Genomic DNA, 23,153 nt, shown 5'->3' on the forward strand with positions numbered 1-23,153 from the left:
AATTTATTTTTTTATTAACTCATGCATCTGGATTAAACACTCAGCATGAGAAGTATTATGTGTTGATAATTCTGATTAAGAGTTTTATGTGGTAGCATCAAGGTGTGTGCAAATTATTTTGTCTCTTGGGGATTTAAAACCTTGTAAATGCTGGAAGGAGATGATCTTTGTTGTGCCTGTCTTAAAAGATCCCTTGGTAGCTGCCATAATGCTTTTCCAAGATAATTAAACCTTAAGTAAAAGGTTATTATTAGTATTCTAGGGATGCTTGCAACTGCAGGGATAGTTGGGAAAAACAACATTTAAAATCTTAGCTTATTGGGCCAATATTTTCTCTATAAGCAGCTACTTTTAGGTAGTGTGAATTCTTTTTACATAACATGTTGAATTGCTTGGTGAAGGAAAAAACCCACCTTAGGCTATCTTCAGTGACCTTCTGCCAGTGATTTAAAGGTATTCCAAAAGTCCTTTGTTTTATGATCATGTAGAAAGCACCATGCTTACCGGAACACTTGTGCAATTGTAGACACTGGAGAATCTATTAATTATTTTTTTTGTTTGAAAACAAATATCTTATTGGTCCATATCCATGAACAAAAGCAGTGCATCTTGGAAACCTGCATCTTTCTTACTTATGATGAAGTGTGTAGATATTTTTGAGACACTATTGGGTATATTGTATTTGCTTGAAACAAAGATCAGCTTTGTAATTTGGAGTAGTAGATGAATTGGCGAAGTCCTCCTCGGTTATTGGAGGGTATTTTTGTACAATGGCTTGTATTTATTCTTCAAGGAATTTGGTACATTTGTAGATACATTCCTGCTGAGTCCTAGGAAAAAGTGGCCTGTGATGGTGAAAAACTTATGATGCCCAGGAGCTCATGAAGTCAATCTAATGAATTTATATAATCTGAAATTTCAGTCCCTTTAGGCTGAAAACAAAACTGTACTGAGTTGTAAGATCAATGTAGTTAGTCAATCAGTGGATAGTCATGATCCTTGTTGAGGGGAAAACCCTCAAAAAGTTGAGGAAAAGGAAGTGTCAGTTGGGTTTTAAACACTGTAGGTTTTTCTGCAAATATTTACATTCATTTCAGAATGAATTTGGTGGCGCAGCCCTTAGATGATGTTTTGATGGGTTCATTTAGCTGCTGGCACAGATAAAGGGACTGAGTCATGATCTCATGACATTTCTCATCTCTTAAAATAGGAATTTTGTACAAGAACAAAAAAGCTCTAATACTGTTTTTGATGTCTTTGAAATCTAACATAAAAATGGGTCTTCTGAATCTTTTTGAAATTGCAGCTTTCATGTAGTAGGCAAGAAGTAGAATGATTTGTCAGAGTAACTCTTGAATATTTTTGTAGTAGCTTTCACAAGGTGTTATACAGAAATAAGTATTAAAAATATAAATTAAATAATAATGTAATTATATATGCTTTCATATGTTCAATAAAAGCATATATTGAATAACTGAACCCAAATTTGGTTGATTTTTGAAGTAAAAACTTACTTTTCCAAGTGTAATAGATAATTTGTAGATAAAGTAGATAAAGCATTTTTTACTTCACAGTTGTAAAATTTAAGATGCATTTGTTTTTTATTAGGTAAATTTGACACTTTAAATTGTTCAGCTCTTAAAGGTACCTTCAGGGTTTAATATCAACAGCTTAAAAAAAGAGAAGATGGAAAAAAAAAGAGAAAGCAGCCTCCACAGAAAAACAGTCCCCCAAGCTCAGAATATTACCTGTTGTAGTAAAAAGAGTCAGTCTTGCTTCTCACATGTCTCAGCTTTTATGAGGTAGTTTCTTTATCTTACTTGAAATTCAGATTTATTTAGAAGTAGTGACCTGAATATGTAGGATGTTAATCCCGGTGCATTTCTGTGTTAAACCCCACCAAACAAACTCATTGTGATGCCACAGAGTATACTTTGTGTTTAGAAATCCCGATAAAGGTGAGAGATACTGTATACTTGCATTAAAAGCCTCATTATACTCTACTTCTAACCAGAAACTTGATAATTATCACTGAGCCTTTATCTTTCCCTCTTTCTCACCAAGACTGCAGTAACAGAATGGCTTAGTGTATGACACCAAATCACGAAAGCTTCATCCAAAAAATTATGCACGTTTTGAAACCCTACCAGTGAAGTCTGATTAAGCATTGTAGGAAAAGCTCTCATTGCTGCCTTAATCTTGCAAACAAGCCCTTGAACATGCTTGCAGTTTTGCAAAATGTTGAGTACAGTTAGCTTTTTATCATAGAATCACAGAGATGTTAGAGAAACTTGGCATTCAGCACTTTGAAGGGCTTGCTCTTTACTGCTTGATTTACAGAACTTGGTAATAGGTAGTGTGTCTTGCCATCTGTACAAAAATAGTTTCATTTCCACAGAATATGTGTGTATATATATAAAAAAGCTTATAGAAATCAATCTTGTGTAAGTCTAGACTACATAGTTGAAATAATTTTTATTTAAAGTTTGTTGCTTAATTTACCATATGTAGTTGAATAAATCCATAATTTTAGCATACTTTTGTGTAAATGCATTTGATTAAAATATTACGCCTGCTTAATTGGCTTCAGAAACTTGCATTTCAGTATTTTCAAGATGGCAAAAGTTTACTTTGGATGCTTAAATGGAAGAGAAAAATATGTTTTGCATGTTTTTGGTATTTCTTGTAGTCACTACTGTAGTTCAAATTGCATTGATTCATATATGTTCACAAACATTGCTTGGCTTTTTTACAATAAAATGTGATACCTCTTAAATAAAGTGAAAATTATATTTCTGCATAAATGTACATGCAGTAGACGTTGCTTACAATGTTTGTTAATATGTATCTGTGGTCTATATTGTAAGTAAGGAAATGTGCAAGTGAGGATTCTGTGTATTGAGAATGTAAATTGTGTGAAGACGTCTGGCTCAGCTTGCAGAGACATTGTTATATATTGTGCTTCAATTGCAATTTAGAGAAAAAGGAAACAGGGATAAACCTCTGTTTACAATCAAGATAATACTTTTGTTTCTATGGACAGTTTTAAAGTTTTGCTTAATTAGTAATTAATAAAGGAAGACAGACATTTTGATAAATATTTGGTTTTGGTTGTTGTTGTTCCTTACACAGACAAAAGAAGTTGGTTTACTTGATGCAGACATATATGGACCTTCAATTCCAAAGATGATGAACTTAAAAGGAAACCCAGAATTAACACCAAGTAAGTGGAAGTGATTTTCCTTGCTGTCTTCTTTGTGCAGGATGAGCATGGACCACTCATTGGTGTTCCTTTGGTGTGGCAAAGAAGGGATCCAAATGTAAGATGAAGACTTGGTGTATTTTTAATTTTTTTTTATTTTATTTTATTTTTAGTAATGAGTTTGATTTCAAAGCTAGCTTGTGCAACTAGGAGCATATTCAGGGTTGTCTTTTTTTATGTCTTTCCATAGACCTTGGGACTTTCATGCACGATTACTGGAGACACTGGAAAGGGTAACTAGGAAAAGAAGGTTATTGTCAGTAGTTTCAAATTTTCCATAAATACAGAAGATCTCCAAATTAAAAACCAAAACCAACTTGTCCAGGGGAAAAAAATGACTGATCTAGGAAACAAGAGAAGGATCACTGAAGTATCTTGTATAAAATGTCATTGACTCTTGATACATTTTCATTTGAAGTTGTGTGTTTAGGAGTGCAGTGGTGGTGACTTCACTACCAGAAGGTAAAGACAGGACAAAACACCTGATTTTCCATGTGCTAGGAAAGATTCTGTTTGGGGGGAAAAGTAAATCCTGTTAGGAGAGAAATAAAGAAGACCTGAAGTAGAAAGGTTGCATCAGGTCTGTTTACCTTTTAGAAATTTAACTTCCGCTCAGGCCAACCGTGGGTGAAACTGAAGAATGGCTTTATTCTGACAGCCTGTTAATGTGATACTTGAGTATAAGGGAGTGTGCTTTTTGGAGAGTGGTAGGGACAGGGAGGTGATGGGATTTGTTTAATGCTTTGTTTTGCCTGTCCTGTGATAAAGTGCATGTAGTTATAAAAATTAAAAACATGTAACCACAGACAAAAACAGTCCCACACTGTTATCACCTGGCCTACCTGTTAAAAGTACTAGGATCCTACTGAAGAATGTGCAAATGGGCAGGAATTGTTGACAGGGAGGGATCATGGACATAAACCAGCTCAAATAGGACATAAAAGGGCTACAGTGAAATAATCAACTATAAATACCCCTTAATGTTTGTGGGCAGTAATTGCTAGGTGAAAGGGAAGTTAAATATTCTTTCCACTTCCTTTCGTGCCATGATCTTTGTTAATTTTACTCTGCTACTGTTGCAGAATGTCCATTTGTAGCTGATCTTAATATGCACATGTGTAAGGGTGTTGTAGTGGTGGTGGTTCTATAAAGCCCACAGAGTGAAACAGTGCCAGTGCCTTTAAAGGGTGGTTATTGAGCTTGCAACGCCAGCCTCTGGAAAATGAGTAAGTGGCAACCAAAATTTCTTATGTAATTAAAATTCTGTCTTCTTATGCTTAAAAGAAAAAGTAATGTCTTTCTATATACAGTTGCACTGTATGTGCTTATACAGGCAGCTGTCATAAAAATTACAGACTTTATTTAGATAATTTCTAAGAGAGAAGCAGAGTACTTGGGTTTATTTGTTGGGTTTTTGTTTTCTTTTTTGAATTCAAAGGCTGATTCTGTTGTGTAATAAATAAATAACCCTTTCATGTATCAACAGTATCATCATGTATCATTCTAATCATCAAACTTCCTGATTCAAATTGAAGTATTTTTACATTCTCTTGTACTTTGGATCCCACTGTGGGCACACAGCATACAGGCTGTGTTTTTCTGTAGCAGACTTTTTTTTTTTTCGCTATTAACTTAGCATTTGAAATGCATATGCAATGTGAACACAAACAGGACTATATTGTGTGTTCTTCATATCTTTCTTTTTTATGTGACATAGACTTTTTCCTTTTCAAAAGAGATGAAGTGAAAATTGCCTGAAAAATAGATTAGATAACTTGTACCTTCTTGGACATTTTGTGATGCATTTTATCAATCCATACCGAATTTAAATCCATGTCATGAGTCACAAATAAGAAGCAAATTGCTCAGTCCGTTTCATATGGTCATATAAATTAACTTGCTAGGAATACAAGATCTTAAGAGTATATTGCGTCAGATATTAGGGCAGCTTGATTTTATTTATATTTACATTCTAGTGACTGTAGATATTTTGGGTATACAGCTGAGAATTTGCTGTAAGCTTTTGTCTTAAAGTATTTTGAGTGTTGTTAAAAATGTGGAGTTCAATGTAATAAATTGAAGGATTTCCCTGAATTGAAATTGCTGCTCTTAACTTTTAAGCACTAATATTTTGACTGCTAAAATGTATTCTTTCTGCTTTTGTTTGGAGTGTACAAGCAAATATTATCAAGATTTAAGAATATACCTTATATTTTAACTGTCAGAAAATGAATGTGTGTAATTCAGAAGCATATTACGCAAGTCTACTGAGAAACTCTTTCAGCAATTCAGTGTGAATGATAACAGGATAGAATTTGTGTGTCAGGAATCTGTTCACTTCTCTGTGCACTTTTAACTCTTGAATTGATGAAGCTGTAGAGTAACAACAATGAAAGTGTTGGCAAAGTAGCTGACATTAAGTTTATTTGGTTGTGGAAACAGGAATTTGGAGGGCATAGGAAGCTTTAATTGTGAACATCAAGGATTTCTTTGAGGAGTGACAGGATAAGCTTGCAAGAAAGTGATCCATCATAGGTGTGTATATATATGCTCTCTAGCTATAAAAATCTACCATATAGGTATATATATGCATGTCTAGATATTAAAAGATGTATGACTCTTGTATTTTTGTATAGTGAGTTTTAGTGTTATTTTCCCATTTCTTACTATGTTTTCAAGAATAAAACAAACTCTGAACAAATACAGTTTTGTGCAGTAATTGATCAAACCCAGGCAGTTCTATGTTAAAGATGTGCATTAACAATGTATATTTAACAGTCAATAAGTAAATTAAAATTATTATTTTTTTAGTAGCATAGAAATAAAAAGATATGTTTGAAGTTTGTTGCTGTCTTCACTGTGAGGCATGGATTTGAAAATGAGAGTAACATCATCCTTCATTACTGAATCTAGAGTAATCTTGAGAGGTTCTAAGCACTTCTGCACTCTTTGATTTCAATTTCTTTTCTCACATATAGTGGCTGAAAAGGGATTAGGGATGCCTGGTACCAGACAGAATAAATCCATGCAGCAATTATTACTTTTGAATAGTAATTATTATAGTTACGCTGTAATTTAAATTTTCAAAATGAATTAGTTCTTAGTGAGGAGAGAGAATGTAGAAATGGAAGATACTCCATTAATTTTGCAAACTGTAGTACATTGGAAGTCTTTTCACATTTAATTGGGTGTCATTCAAAATACCTTAACTAAATGATCAGGGAAATACTAGTTAATAAATTCACAACTAAATTTAATTAGCTAATGGAGGATTATCTAACTATGGAATAAATATTAATATCAGCTACAGTATATACACATGGCAATGCTTATAACACAAGTAATAAAAGCATTACTTCTATTCTTTCCCCAAATAATTTGCTTAATAGCCATTTTCTGGCTTAGTGAACTGTATAATTTCCTTTTTTTTCCTTTTTCTTTTACAAATTTACCACTTAAACTAGTTGGCAGAGAGTAAAACCTGTTGCATTGCCAAAAATATACTGCTGTTTTGCCAGCTGAATATAACATTTCATTTCATAAATTATTGTGAAGGTTTTGGTGGACTTTTTTTCTTTCATAGTTGTGTGTGCTTTTAATATTTCAAAGCTTTGTTGCCATTTTATGATATCCTCAGTCTCTTTCATATTTCTTAATAAAATAGTATATTCAAAAAATCAGTAGTGGGCATCTGTTCTCAAAATCTGGAATAAAAAATAATTTCTGAGATAAAGCTAGCAGTAGCTGTGTCTGGACCCATTGAGCTGAATAATAGAAGGTATAGAAATGAAATTACTGATAAAATTGTAAAGTCAGAAATGGTTAGTTGCATTTTTTTTAAAAAAATTTTTTTTTTTCTGGGACACATTTCCGTGTCTGCTGTTCTTAAGTCTGGTAGCAGAAACTTGTAAAATAAAGTGATAATATAAAATATAACCTCTTGTGACTGTTTATAAAGATATTTGCTGAAAATAGCTGTATTAAAGAATTGTGGTGCATCCACTTGGGGGTTATAAACAGAAAATATGGAGTGGACTAGTTAGAGAAAACGTTGCATAGGTACAATAATTTTTGAGATAACAATGAAGAAATTTCTTGATCATACCTTATAGTTTAATTTTAAAGATACAGCTTGTATTCTCAAACAAAGGTGCATTTATCATGCTTTACCAGTGGAACTGTATCGTGATTATTTGTGAGCAATTGATTTTTAGTTTGTGTATGATCTAATGGTATGCTTTACTGATTCTGTTTTGAAAGAGGTCTGAACTGAAACCCTGTGTTTTATTTTTTGTGATGTCTTATCCTAGTTTATCTAGATGGCTGGAGTAGTTCCAGGTGTCTCACATGTGACAAGCTGGCAATTCAGAATGTTGTCAATAGTTGTGGTTTACATTTTGGGGGCTTCTTAATATGTGGTGAGGTAATTGAAAATGAGAATACTACTCAAGTGTTAAATATTTTATTCTGCACTTTGACTGTTGCCCTCAAGTTGCTAACAATTAGCCTACACCTGGACCAATTATGTTTAAAAAAACTCCAAACCTCTAGAAGAATGCAAACTGAAAATTCCAAAAAGTAAGATATAGAAGTGTAAGATGAGAAATGTAGTGTAGTAATTAAAGCTTTTTGCTGAGAGCAGTCGTTTTAGATAAATGGCAAACTAAATTTTACTAAATAATATTGCAATATAAAATACTGAAGCGCTGTAACTAGAAAATACATTTCAAGTACTTGAAAGCAGAAGTGTATTAACTCTTCATGTTGTTAATCTTGCAGTGGAGTAATTATAAATATTTTTGTATGTATTATGGCTAGCAAATATTCATTACATTATAAAGTTTAATCTTAGATATACAAATGGTTTGTCTGGTTCAACTTTTATACACGTGGAAGTAAATTGCAAAATGGTTTTATTACAGTAACATAATAAATATGTTTCATTGTATGTACAGAAACAAATGGTTCTTTTTTTTTGTTTGTACACTAAACACATTTACCTTTTTCCTGATTTCAGAGGACTAAATGTATCTGTCTTCACTACTAGAAGTAAAATTAAAGAACTCTAGCTAATTCTCAATTTTCTCAGTTTTTTTACCTTGTAATTTCATTTTCATGTTTTTTTTTCTTTGTGGGTTTATTGCTGTGTTTTCCCTCTTTCCTTCCCCTTCTCTACAATACAATGGAGTGGCTCTTCAGAATAAAGAAATGAAGCTGAATACATAAAATTTTTTTTAAAAAGTATTTTAATAATTTCCCTGTAGTGACCAGAGGCTAAAAGTGACAGTAAGAGTTTAAAAGCTAGCAACTCATTCCTTTGCTTTCACTGATGGTCATAATCTTTTAAAGTACATGGAACTTCATGTGAAATGCAAAAGGGCATATTTAATATACACAGAAACACATTTTTTAAAAGCAGATTATTTTTTTTTTTTTCATTTTGCGTAATCATTTCAACAATTCTTACTTCCATGTCTTTTTACTTACATTTCTTTTTATATTTGACAATGTTTAGTCTTAAACAGGCTGGATGAACTCAAAGGTATTGAGTTCCAAAGCTCTGAAAGCAGTAAAAGTCCCTAGTTAACTCGAATGTTTTTTGAAGTTAGATCTTGAATTGAAGGTGATGTGTAGGAATGTCTGCGCCTCAGGTTCCTGCTTCTCCCTGTTCTGATTTACTGTCTGACCTGGGCAGTTTCCCTCTCACAAAAGCAAGTCAGTGCTTCAGATAATATGAGCCTTCCCAGAGGTTTTCTGAAGGAAAGAAAGAAGCCTTGAACTGAATATTGTATTTGCCTGTTTAATTTGTTGTGGGTATAAGGAACTAAAAGAACCCACCCAAATTAGTCTAATAAAGCTTTCAATCCACTATAAAGAAACTTTTTTGACTCCATGGAGATCTGAGGGCTTTTAAAAATGTGGGTTATTTTAGTGATTGTAAAGATGGAAAGTAATGGCAAGATGTTTAAAACTAGTCATGTACTTTTATTTGAAACCTAACAAGTCAGCAATGCTTTAAAATGTAACAAAGATGTGACTAAATGATGCTGCTGTTTGTTTGTGCCAGACTTGCACAGTGTAATCTTCCAGCAAGCAATTCTTTTGCTTTTAGGTAGGACTGATGATGTCATATCTGCAAAACAGTTATGTTAATGAAAAAGCTTTTACAAAGATTTTTGTGTCTTCTGCAGTTATCAGAAGGAAAAAAAGTGGAAAACCTACTTGAGTAGTGGGATTGATAGACTGACAAAATATGATAAGCAAATCTTTTGGAAAAAGGCACATTTCTTTATGCAGCTGTTTCTTAAAGTTGATCTGTGGGCATTGAATAATGCTTTATGAGTCTCTTTGCTAGTTTGCTTTGATTTAAGTATTTGTGATATCTTTGTGGTTAGTGGGAAATGCAGCCTTCCTTGTGTGGAGCTCTTCAAGGTTAAAATACAAATTGCAGTACTTCTGGGGCAGTCCTGCAAATAAACATATAACACAGTGTGAAATCAAGCTTGAAGTCTCAATTAGTCTGTCACTTGCCATAGAACAGTATGGCTTCTGGCATAAGCAGTTAAAACAATTATTTAAAATTTGTGACTCTGACTGCGCTTCGTTTGGTGACAGCATTGTTTCTCCTCTGACATGAGTTGGTGTCTCTGTTTTATTGAGGGATGCCTAAGGTCCTGTTGTTGTTTGTCCCATGCTGCTGCATTTCTTTTCCCTGTACTGCACCATGGGTAGAATTGACTTACCTTTGCTTAGGAAACTAGCACTGCTTTAAACGTGCTTGAGGATGAAGTATAGCTGCCTCTTCGGAAGGTATGGCTCTTCCGGATGACCCCTGTCAAATCTGCTCACCCTGTACAAAACTTGACTCCCTAAGGCATCCAAGAGTGGCAGGAGACATCAATACACAAAGCCCAACATTTTTGTTAATCTTCCTGTCCTTTGCCCCCTTCCATCTTTCTCCTTTTTGTGGTTAGAAAACTAAGTTCACAGCAGCCATATAATAATTACTGTTTACTGTGCTTAACAGAAAGTGCTGTGAAAGTTGAAGTCTTAACTTAGTTTGTGATACTCTGTAGTCACTGCAGCATTAAATTGTACACAATTAAAAAACAGATGATGCAAAAATTTTCAAGATTTTATGAGTGACCATGCTGAAAATCCATTTCAGCTTGTTTGTATGTATGGCACACCGAGTCTGTCTCAGGTAGTCTTGTTTAATGTACTGTAATCCAAAGATGATTCTTCAGTGTATCTCTCTGGATAGCATGGTGGCTGTGTGCTTTGTTGTGCCTTATGTCTTCTGTGTTTCAAGCAGTGAGACGTCACTGAGGTGTGAGGAGGTGGAAAACAGCAATTTGTCATGAAAACCTCAGCTAATGATGAGCTGTGCAAACAGCAGCAGAACCTTTAGCTTTTGTATAAGCTATGAAGAAATACTGAGTTTCTCCAATTTTGATAAATGTATGCAGATGGGTTACAGTATGGATTTTATTTAAATAACATACTATGAAAGATGAAGGAATACTTAAACTTACAAACTGTGATTCAGAAACACAGTTTTAAAGCTGCTGTTTTAACACTGAAATATGAGATGCTAAAATGTTATTCAGACTTTGATATTACAGACAGTATGTAGTGTAACATTCTAGAGCTTTTTGTTTTGTACACTGTGTCTCAGTTTGCTTTTAAAAATTTTAATCTTTTGGATATTAGTTGTGAAGTTCAAGGGAAAATACATAACTTCAACAATCTATTTAAACCATTGAGGTCTTGTAGATGTTTATCTGTTGTGTTACATACTTTCCAACATTCGAGAGGCTGTAAGAGGAGCCACGGCTCTGGTAGATCATCAGACATTGAAGGAGCATAGCATACATCTCCAAATCCACAGAATTCTTGAATAACCTAGAGCAAGTTTATCAGTCTGGGTCTTAATTCCCACATCTGTAACATGAGATAATAATTCCTCCCATGATGTTGTTAGGTAAAAATGTTCATTTTGGGTGCATGAGTTAAGGAAACAGGGCTTCTATAACAATTAAGAATCGGGAAACAGATGCATTCAGAGCATAGCCTGGAGCCTGCAGCGTTGTCTGTGCTGGAGAACACTTCTTTGGAAACATTTGGAAATCTGTATGCAAAGATCAGTAGATTCTTTTTAAACTGGAAAATCATGCGATTGTTCTACTTTTTGATAGATTGACCTATTGATGGCCCATTTTAGAACAACTTAGAAGCACCACTTTCCACTCAGCAACCAAAATCCAGTTAGGACAGACAGGTGACTTCCACTATTAAGATTTTTTGAAACATTAAGTAAAATAGTTATAATTCTAAGAAGTCTCAGATCTTCCATTATAGTGGCAAGTTCCAGAGATAGAGTGCAATAGGAAACCTGTAACAGGGAGGAAAGTATGAGATTCCAGTGTTTTCATCTCAGGTTTGGATTTTTATTTTATCTTTTAAATGGTAAAAAAACCCATCCCACACCTTATTTCAGACATTTGAAAACTCTAAGCAACTCCTCTGCATTAGTGCTTGCTCAGTAAGTGAGCTGAAAATAGATTTGCTAGGATGTTGCATGATCCACACTTTGTTCCCTAGTTCCCACTGGCAGGCAGGTGTTCAGCCATCTCCAGGAAAACAGGGCTTCATCATGCATAACAGTTACTTGGGAAGGCAAACATCATAATTCCAGATGTTCCCCCTTACTTCTTCCCCCAGCATTTATTGCCAAGCATGACATCATATGGTATGGAATAGCCCTTTGGTCAGTTGGGGTCAGCTGCCCCAGCTGTGTCCCCTCTCAGCTTCTTGCACACCCCTAGCCCACTTGCTAGTGGAGTGCCATGAGAAGCAGAAGGGGTTTTGATACTGTGAAAGCACTACTCAGCAGTAACTGAAATATCTATATTATCATCCCTGTTTTCATCACAAAAAAATGTAGCACCATGCAAGCTACTATGAAGAAAAATAACTGTCCCAGCCAAAACCGTATATATAGTGCTGTACGTAGTTTCTGTGCTGCACTAACCTGGGACCACCATTGAATGGTTATGTTGGGCTTTCTAGAAAAGGAGAATGGAGTAACTCAGTTACCATCTCAGCAGTCTGCAAGGCTTTGCTTTTCTGTGGGGGAAAAAGTAAAAAAACAAATAAATTATAAAATGCAGAAGATTCATCCTAATGACTTCAACATCATTCTTCCCCACATAAGTAACAATTCAGCGTTCAGACCAGGGCTAGAACTCATTTAATCAGCAATCTGCTGTAACGCTGTCATGAATTAACATGTCTGCCTTTTCCAGTGCCCATTTGTATCCTACCAGAAAAGATGTTAATTGATGCTCTGTTGATCTTACTGATCTGATTTTTTATGCTCAAAGAAAACACGGCACCTTTTTATTTATGGCCATCAAACTTACTGAAAAGTTGTAAACAAAGATAATTTATTGATCTTTGTGTAGGTGGCATAGTATTGCTGTGTGTTGTGATTTTAAGAAATCTTTTTTGTTGTGTGTTGAATTTGTTGAGCTGCATGGTAGGCATCTGATAACAGAGGAGAAAGTGTTAACTGTACTCTGAAAGCAGTGGGAGTTAGAGATGTTGCTGAGATCTCATTAAGCTAAATCTTCTTTACATGTTATGTTTCAGAAAACCTTCATGAGACCCAGAGCAAAGGAGGAGGAGTGTCTGTTGCTTTTGATGAGACAAGGGCGATTACCAGAGGCCACTAAAGCACTTTAGATTTGAGATTGTCCTAAGAATGCTTTTTAGCAGTAGGCAAACAGTGGGGTGCTCTGCAATATTTTGTATTACTCTGAGAATATGCAGAATATTAGAGTCAGAATATATAGCAGGTTGTGAATTGTTCTTCTGCATAGTATAAATTTGATTAAATCTTGCTTCTCAAAGCTGTTTATAGTCCTTGTTGTTAAGCAAAAAAAAAATAAGATCCAGTTTTCATAAAATGAAAACTGCTGTTGAGAAATAAACAGCGCACATGTTTTCACAACAGAGAGGTCCCTTTGGTTACTCTATAGGTCAGTGTTTGCGTACGCACATCGACTTTCTTATTTTACCCACTGAAATAAAGGAGGGGGAGATCTCTGAAGGTTTGTCTGTACTGTGAAATTAGTATGTCTGCTTGGGCTCTAGACATAAGAAACTGTCCATGCAGGCAGTGGATATTGAGATGTTAGTCTCTGTACATTTGACTGACATACTGCAGAGCGCTTGGATTGAAGCGAGAAGTGGCATAGTATTTTGGTGAACTTTCTCAGAATAAATGTATGTGTTCCATTCTTACTTTCCAGTTATAGGTCCTCATGTGTTGAGGGGTCAGGGATTGGCCTCCTTGTTTTTTTTTTCCTTTTTTTTTCTTAAAATTCTTCCTCTTTCATGCTAAGCATGAAGCAGACCTTGAATCTACAATGGTATGTGCTGTTGCAGATAATTTTTTTCTTGTTTCTTTTTTTAAACCCTCTCACAGGTAAATATGTGTAGTAATTTTTCTCAAGACTGCTAACAGTATTAGATACTAACTTGTTTGTTGTTTACAGGGACACCAAAGCAGTGCTTAGAGATGACTCTAGGCTGAAGTGCAAATGTCATCAACCACTTAATAACAAAAATATTTTAATACAGGAGGAAGAGTAAAACTGTGTTCCCTAGAAATGTGGCTAGACAGTATAATGCCACCAAAATAAACCTTTGACCCTGGAAAGAGCTGTGCAAGTAGAGTTGTATTACACAGTTGCAGTGCATCGGTCCAAGCCCATCTCTTTAGTAGTAGCAGTTCCATACTCATTTGTGAATGCAATAGTCATGCAAGTGATTTGTTTAGCTTCCTATTTTCTTCTTTTTTATATGTAAACCAAAACACTGTAGATAGGAAAAACTGCATCCGATTTATTTTCAACCATATTTTCACAAACTTACATGGCTTGAGTGCCCGCTTTCTTGATTGCTTGAAAGCTTTCATCTGTAGAGTCTAGCTGTTTAATTTACATGCTCTTGGGTGTTATTTTATCTGAATTTGTAGTTCAGTTTTCAATGCACTGTGTTATATGAAATTCTTTTTATTTTACAGTCTATCTTTGAGTGCATCAGTGGTTTCTGTCAAAATCTGTATTAAAATTATTTTTTATTACTTACAGTATTCTTTATGGTTTTTTGGTGGTTTCTGCCTGTGCAGGCTCTTAAAATAAATCAGCTAGACCAAATAAAATTCCTTTTGTTCTTTTATATGCATGCACACAATTTGGAGATCAGGTGTGCATTTAAGATGGCACAGACTATGAGACCATAAGGAGAACGTTTTGACTTTTATGGGGTTTTGTTTTGAATGCAGTCATTTTTTGTTTGCTTTCTGCTTGCTTACCCCTTTTTTGTGAGAACAATTACACTATTCCCCCGTCCTTTTTTTTTGTTGACACTGGAAAGCATAGGAATATGGAGCATAACAAGGACACTACCTCTGCAATATTTAAAGAAGCATCTTTGTTCCTATAGGAATGCTGGAAGTCCTACAGACTTCTGCCAGACTGCAGAAATGCAGGACCTCTTACCAAGAGGTGACTTTATTTGGTACCTCTTCTCAGGGGTTCCAAAGCAGTCTTAATACAAGGAGAATTCCCCAAAACACTGGTGTGTTAGTGGAAGTGATCCTCTGATTAATGAGATTAGTGAATAACATAGTTTAAAAATAATATTTAAATCACATCATGTTGTAGGATGTGGATTTTCTTCTGATGTAAATGACTTGGCATTTAGTGAAGTACTGCAGATGTAGAAGGCTGCGTAACAGGGAATTTATGCCTCTCAGCATGGGCCTTTCACACAAATAAATGAGGTCTTGGTTTCAGCAGCATGGTAGCATTATATTATGGGCAAATACGTTGTTATTCTGGCAAAAGATGAATGGTATCAGTAAAATGTAACAACCTAAGAAAAAGTGAGGCCAGGTTCTTGGGTAGAATCAGTTTAGTTATACCTGTATTTAAGAAATGTGGGGAAAATAGATTTTTTAACAGAGAGGGAAAACTGCTCTAAAAAGGGGAAAAAAAAGTGAAATCTTATTTATTTAAAAGAAACCTAAAAATAAACCCCAAAACTAATTCTCTCTCTCAAAGAAAACCTTTCTTTGCTTTTGTTTTAGAAAATCTAATGAGGCCTCTTAAGAACTATGGAATCGCATGGTGAGCACATGTTTCAATTTAAATCATGCTTCTTTACAGATGTACTTGTGGATGTGCTGGAAAGCTTAGGTTTTGGCTTTGTTGTTTCAGCATGTCTATGGGTTTCTTGATGGAAGAGACTGCGCCGGTTGTGTGGAGAGGGCTCATGGTAATGTCAGCTGTTGAGAAGCTGTTGAGACAGGTAAGGACTTAGGTCCATATTTGTGTTTCAGACTAATTGGTTATTTTAAAATGCATTTAACTGATACATGAGTGTCCATGACATGATTTCATATATTAGTGGTGAGCATTTTTGTATCTTGGTCTTCTTAAATTCTTAAGAATTTAGTCTTCAGGTAAGAAGGAAAGCTGACACTTTTTGTGTGTACTTATTCATAGAATCATAGAATCATAGAATCCTAGGGGTTGGGAAGGACCTCGAAAGATCATCTAGTCCAAACCCCTGCCAGAGCAGGGTCATCTAGAGTGCATCACACAGGAATGCGTCCAGGCGGGCAAAGAGAGCTGTAGTTCCATACTTTTGATGGGTGAGCCACCCCAATTTGCTTTCCTTCTCATTCCTTTTTATGTTTCTTTATGCAATTGTTGGAAAAAAAGAAAAAAAAAGGTATTTTGAAGTGTCCTAAGGATTTGAATGTATACATACCTAGGCATATCTACAGCTTATGTGCTTGTTAACTCACCAGCACTAAGAATTCTTGACTGGTGCTTGACACGTGACGGGTACATGAAAATCATTAGATACCATCTCTGTAATTCAGATAGATTGTTAGTTAATAAATTTCCTGGCATATGGAATTGGGGTGGCTTTTTTATTTCTTGACAGATTTTTTTCCCCCTGTTATTGTGAACGGATCTGCGAAGTGATAATGAGGCAAACAGCTGAAAAAATACATTGAGGTTACATGTTTAGACTTTGAAGTGACCCAGATTTTTCATGGCTGACATCCATTCCAGGGATTTAATGTATACAGCTTGGAGATCACTGGGTTTCTGTATGTTGTCTGTGAATGCCTCCAGATCTAGTGCTCCCTTAATGACTGAAAAGAAGATTTTTTTTTTTTTCAGGCTTTTTCTGTTTTTATTCCTTTAACACAGACTTTAGAATAGTGGCAATTGTTACCCTAGTTAGAAAAGCAGTATGTCTGCCAAAATTTCAAGAAAAACATCATTGTCTAGATTTAGCCTTTAAAAATAAGGGGAACCCATGCTGATAGCTGTGGAATGTTGTTCTGACCTCTTTGTGTGTTACTGTGTTGGCCAGGCTCACAAAGACTAGAGCCTAAAATCTCAAAGGCAGAGCTGTAGGGAGCACCTGCTGTATCGGCATATTACACTCTGGGAGACTGAAGACTGGCAGGCAGTCCAATGCCTTTGCTTCAACTGATGGTATCCCCAGATGGGGAGCATGTGCCAGTATCCTCATGGAGGGTGCAGATGATGCCATGTAATGAGCATCTGATGGAACAACTGATCAAAGCAGTTACATGCTGGCCATTCATGCTGTAGGAACAAGACAGAGTCCATTAATGCTCAGGACATCAGTGATTTCCTTGACAGTGGAACCTGAACTCTGAAAGAGGAAGGCTTTACAGCTAAATTTATTTTCCCCCACAAGCTTCTGCATGATGATGAGCTTAGTCTTTACTCTTTGCTGGAAAATCTTGTTTGCATCTTCTCCTTTGAAGAAAGAAGCTCACAAATCACAGGGAGAACCACCGGGTTCTATCTGATGTACAGTTGGTTATTAGAAAATTACTAATACATTTTCCAGACTAACACATGCTATTTTGGCTTTAAGTACTGTAATCTCCCTCCTAAGAGAGTACTCCTCTCAAGAAGGAGGTAACTGTAGAACCAATAATGTTAGCCTTGGACACCTGAAAGAGGAGACCACAGAATGCAGTGATGTCTTTTAAGATACTAGAATTCCATTTTGTATTAAAAAAAGTTTTGTAGTCTTTTGGGGGGTTTGGAATTTTTCTTTGTTTTCTGTTCATCTGTTTGGGTCGGTCTTAGCTATTACCTTTTGTTTGATAGGATAAAGTTGCTTCCAAGAATCAAGTATTGCTGTGTGTATTTAACTTTCTAAAACAGTGTTTTTAGGAAGTAGGTGTTTTACCTCTAAAGCCAATATAAACCATCTAATTTAGCTCCTTATTCTAGATCTATAGTATAATACAAGTGTAAGGAGCTTGTGTGCATTCAGACAAGCTAATAAAATATTAAGTTCTTAAATAAGTCAGCCAGATTGAAAACACAGAGGTTCCCAGACTTTTGCATTAAAAACCCTGGTGCTATTTTATGTTTATAATGTTTATTGTTAGGTGGTGGAGGTTTTTTCTTTGCTTGTTTTAAGAGCATCAAGACTATGTTTTCACTCTGTAAATAACTTTGGACACTTGTTTCTTTTTTTTCCATATAAACAAATCTGTTTTCCGGAGTTTATCATGCTTCAGATACTCCAATAAAGCATTGAAGAGCCTAGTTTCCAAATTCATTATTGGGGACTTGTTAACTTGTTAAGTCATAATTTGTCTGTGCCTGTAATGCGTATTTAAATGCTTCACTTACAATTGCAACTTTTAAAAATTTCTAGAATTCTTTCTTTGGAAACTACATTATTTTTTTTTTAATTATATGCTTTCTTGTATACATACTGCATGTAACCTCACTCTTTGTAATGAAGCTTTTCCTGGAGTGGCCCAGTTGTAATGAGTCCCTAAAATACTCTTCGTATTATCTAATTTAAATTCCTCCATCTCTTTCTTGCTGCTTCTTTTAGCATCACTTTAGTGCCTCTCTTTTAAAAAAGATATGTATGAAATAAAATTAAAATAAAACAAAGTTTCACTGGGAGGGATATAATTAGAAAGGAAAGAATGCAGGGAAGTTAGCAGAAAGCAAAGTATATAAAATTTCAAATGCAGAGCGGTTGCACGAAATGGGGCCTTGCAGTTTGAAGCCCAGACAGATTTTTATCCCCTGTAGGTTCATGTTGAAAGCCATAAATTCAGCAGAAGAATGATCAAATGTAGTTTATTGGCTCAACCTAAAGCTGAATAGGGCTGTAATCTGAAGATCTAGTCTTGTCCTTTAAAAAAAATCTGTAACTTAGTTTATGTAGTTAGTACAGTTGTACATAATTTTGAAATTCTGGCTAGAGGTGGTTTTTTGTGTCCTACTTTCTTTCTGAAGCTGCCCTCTACTAAGAGTAGGTCTGCTTCGAAACCACCACTTGCCAGAGGTAATGGTGGTGGTATTTATTTAGTAGAGTGTTTGTGTGTGAATATACGTTTATGTACTCAAACCATTCTTGTAGCAAAATTCTCTGATGTTTAGTTGTCATACATAACTAGTAGTACAGTATCATAAGTTATTTTGAATAGGGAAGGTGCAGACAGGTGGACAAATTGTCTTTGAAATATGGAGCAGACTGTGGGTTGTGAGGTCTGGGTAATTCAAGAGCCTCTGTGAAAAAGCTGCCATAAAAGCAACAGTGGACTGAAAGGAACAATAAAAAAAAATCATATTTAGAGATGTGGGATTAGATTAACTTGGAAACAGTAGTATTATTTAATTCTTGGAGAGCAAAGACTGTGAAGGCTATATTGCTGTAGATTTTTGATCATTGCCTGAAGTGGCCCTTCTCTATAGAAGAGATAAATCACCTAGGTTGGAAAAGACCTTCAAGATCATACAGTCCAACTGTTAACCTTACTCTGTCAAGTCCAACACTAAGCCGTGTCCCCAAGTGCCACAACTAGATGAATTTTAAACACATCCAGGGATGTGTTTAAACCACCTGCCTGGGCAGCATGTACCAATGTCTGACAACCCTTTCAGTGAAAAAGTTCTTCCTAATGTCTAGTCTAAACCTCCCCTGGCACAGCTTGAGGCCATAAGATGTTCAAGACTATTTTTGTTTCACATAAATTCTTACGTGCACTTGCTACTATTTAAGAAATGTATACAGAGTTATTGGTATTCTCCTTTCCACAGTTTAAATTATGTGGATTTAGGGACGATATTTCTTTACATGTGGTTTATTTTAGCTGTATTTTAATGCTGCACTTCAGAAGACAAGAAAAGAGGAAATGTACTTATACCTGATAAAATAGCTACCACACTGCCATTTACTGTTTTATTGTGTGTCTTCTGTGCAGCAGAATGTTCTGTAGATGGTTTCTGTAGACATCAGTGATCTCATTTATTATGTGTTTATACCACTGTGTTAAATCTCATAAGTTCATCTGCATATAAATTTTCACAGTTTTGTACTGTCTTGTTTATGTGTATAAATAGATTTCTTACAAACAGAACAATGGCAAAACTAGAGAAAATCATTCCAAATTAGAAGGAATTATGTGTATTTGATCTGGAAGCAATATGTGACAAGAATGTTGTCAGGAAGGTAGTTAGGTACTACATGTTCAGCTATCTGCCTGATTGATTAGTATAGTTTACTAAGAGTTGTCCTTTTTTTTTTTTTTATGCTTGTGTCCACAGTCTTTAGCCTTGCATTTTTTTCAAGTTTCATTTTTTGCTTATACTGTGTTCAGCATTGCAGTGAGTTACCACTTCTTGAGAGAGGCACAGAAATAGAAAGATTGTGTTTACAACATCCAAGTAAATCTAAATATCTTCCTTTGATTCTTTTTCATATTTATGAAATAAATGTTCTACATTTTTTTCTATTGTTCATAATATATATTGTGTTTCAGGTTCCCAAAGTTGTGTGTATGTCAAGGATATCTGATAAGAATGCTAAATATCAATGGAAATGTATTACTGGCATTCTCCACCACTGATATTCATCAGAACCTAAGTGTCTTTTGCAGATATATGCACATACTTAACTTCTGATCTACATGCTACCTTGCATATATTCTCCAGCAAAGAGCCACCAAGGTGGTAAGATGGATGAAGCATATAAGTGAAGGGAGACACTCAGAACTGTTTTTTTCTTGTTTTGTTTTGGGTTTTTGTTTTGGTTTTCTTGTGTGTGTGTGGTTTTTTTTTTTAATTTTGAGAAGGTTAAAGGAAGATACGCACTGCTGTCTTCAACCACCTAATGAATATGTACAGCGAAGATGATGGTGCAGAGTGATGGCCCAGGAAGTACTGAATGCAAGTTGCACTATATAATAGGAAATGTGAGAGGGTGGGGAGGCTTTTTTGTTTATTTTCTTACAGTGAAAGCAATTGCAGCTTTCTTGGAGGGATTCTTGAATCTCTCTTTTGGTAGATATTCAGAACTCAGCTGGACAAGCCTCTGAGTAACCTGGTCTAAGTTGGTCCTATTTTGAGCAACAAGATGGACCAGGCAGATAACCTCCTGAGGTCCCTTCAAACCTAAGTTTTTCTCTGAATCTGGTACTAGCTGTAAAATTGACATTCCACCACCTATTTTACTATCAGTATGTAAAACCATTAATACCTACTGCTCAAAGAGGAGAAAATGGTTCTGCCTTTCACAGAGATCTGTGGTTAGAGCACTCACTCAAAACCTAAACTAAAACACAAGTGCCTCTCTAGTGCCCTATCACTAAGCTAGGCAGTCATGTTAGCTTATCTGTCTTACTCAAATGAGTGTCGATCAAATGAGCAACTTTCAACATAATAACTGAGAACATTCTTTCCTCAGTAGCATTTCCAGTAATTTGGCCAGTCTCCTTAGGCTTCAGAGGTGTGGATCATATCACTGTAGGCAGAGACAGAAGTTGAACCCAAATAAGGCTTATCTCTTCAATGAGCATCCTTAACTATGAAATTAAAATAAAGTATTTTTTTTTCTGTCATACTTCTTGTTTTCATAGAAATACCTTGATTTGGGAAAGGTTAACAATAGGGATTCTAGGCTTGTGTACATTGATGTGCTGTCAGGCATCTTAGAATTGAGTAGCAATGCCATAAAGAAGGTTGTGCTGGAGACTATCCTTTAACTTTACTAGTTTACTCTCTAGGATGCATACCCTTATAAATCCAAGTCTAAGGCATCTAACCCTCCTCTATGCATGGAGTACCAAAGGCTGATTTTTAAAAAATTATTTATCAAATCTTTCTTTCAGTTTCAGCCTTTAGTATTTTAGGGTCTAAACTGAACAAAGAAAAATTCAAAGTTGGCAGCAAAAGACATCTGAATATAAGTTACACATGTACAATAAATCTTTTATGCCCAAATTTTTGTAGAAGAAAGGTTAAGCAGGAGCCAGTTCAGGAATGGACTCTGGAGACATGGCTTTGAACATGACTAGCATGTTTTTAAGTGTTCCTGTTAAACAGGAATATTGGTGGTACTTAGTTAAATAAAAAATTTCAGAACACGGACTTCAGTAGACACCTGGTGCCACTCTTCTTTTCCACTAATAAAGGAGTCTGTTTTTTCTTTGATGCTGTAGCTTAGATGCTTAGATGCAAAAAGGCACATGAGTATTGCTGTGCTGAGCACTGCAGTGCCTATGAGTTAGGTGCCTTGCCTTCAGGAATAGCAAGTGAAATTGAAGCCTAGGCTTGAGCTACTGCATGACTGGGATGATGGGAATTCATCACTTGTCTTTCCAGGTGGTACTGTCTGAGGAGTCACTTTCCCCTTGTGGTTTTACCTTCATAGTTTTTGACACTGCTTTAGGAGAATAGGTGCAAGACTTATTATCCATGGCTTGGGCAATTGATGTGAAGTTTCAGGTTTTCTGTGTTTAATCACTGATGTGGTAAATGTCACTGAGGGCTTGCTCGAAGATGAATTTATTATTAGTGTGTGCAAAAAACTGTCTCTCAGCAGTATAAAATTAGTGAGAGTGTGTATTGGTGGATGAGAAGAAGCAGTGAAATGGGATTTAGCAGAGAATGACACATATTGGGTCAGGAGGAAGATGACAATAAGAAATTGATGGCTGTGATTTTTTTGCAGCTATATTTTGAATGAATTGAAAGGGTCCCCAGAATAGTAATAGTGAGTCAATGATGAAAATTATTCTTATTGTAAATGTGAAGAGGCAGTGAAGAATAAGTGCTTCAGTGAAGCCACAAAGTTGGGGGTTTTTGAGTGTGGGGTTTTTTTTTAACATTTTTTGGGTTAGGAAGGGTGCTTTATCAAGAGGTTACCATGGAAGGCATTTAACTTGGGTAATGAGAGTAAATTTTCAAGATGGGAAAAGACTGAGATGCTGCAATGAGAAATTATAGCAAAGGTGGTCAGAAACATAAATAGCTAGCTCTTAGAGTTTATTTTTTTTCAAACCTTTATAATCTTCTCGCCTTTAATACACATTTTAGAATCTGTGCAGACTTGTCTGTTTATCAACAAAGTAGATGTACCTAAATAAACTGTAGTTGCTAAATGCAGATGACTATTGTTTTCCTCTGCCTATATTTTGTGTTTTGGCAACATCTTTAATTTGAGAATTTTGGCTAATTTAAAAATTGACTTGTGTTTCACTGTATTCATGTATTTATCCAGTCTGTAAGTAATTGAAGAATTGAGGCAGATAGTCTGTAGCAGGATATTTACAGTTTATGTTTCATAGAGCTAAACAAAGCTGTGCTTATATTATTATATTATAAACAAGAAAGATGTGTTTATACTTTGCAGTGCGCAGTTCTAAAATACAGTAGTCTCACCAGGTGTCACTGCAGAAATGCTGGAAATATTTGCCAGCATGTCAACAATTAATTACGAAAATATTTCT

General features: G+C 35.4%; 1 protein-coding gene across 6 annotated transcripts in view; it reads left to right on the plus strand.

The window, feature by feature from the left end:
* NUBPL (NUBP iron-sulfur cluster assembly factor, mitochondrial) overlaps positions 1–23,153 on the plus strand; it is a 160,881-nt gene that overhangs the window by 16,003 nt on the left and 121,725 nt on the right. For 5 of the 6 annotated variants that reach the window (XR_007889794.1, XM_051622373.1, XM_051622372.1 and 2 more), the window contains 3 exons: positions 3,133–3,223; positions 15,423–15,462; positions 15,553–15,643. Coding sequence is in view for 4 of the 6 variants with exons in the window: in XM_051622373.1 (XP_051478333.1) it covers positions 3,133–3,223; positions 15,423–15,462; positions 15,553–15,643 (222 nt within the window). In the remaining 2 variants the exon portion in view is untranslated. Of the gene's footprint in view, positions 1–3,132; positions 3,224–15,422; positions 15,463–15,552; positions 15,644–23,153 lie in introns of those variants that run through there. The other variant, XM_051622376.1, reaches the window with a different exon arrangement.

The sequence above is a fragment of the Apus apus genome, chromosome 5 (assembly GCF_020740795.1).
Source record: "Apus apus isolate bApuApu2 chromosome 5, bApuApu2.pri.cur, whole genome shotgun sequence".
Taxonomy (NCBI): Eukaryota; Metazoa; Chordata; class Aves; order Apodiformes; family Apodidae; genus Apus; species Apus apus.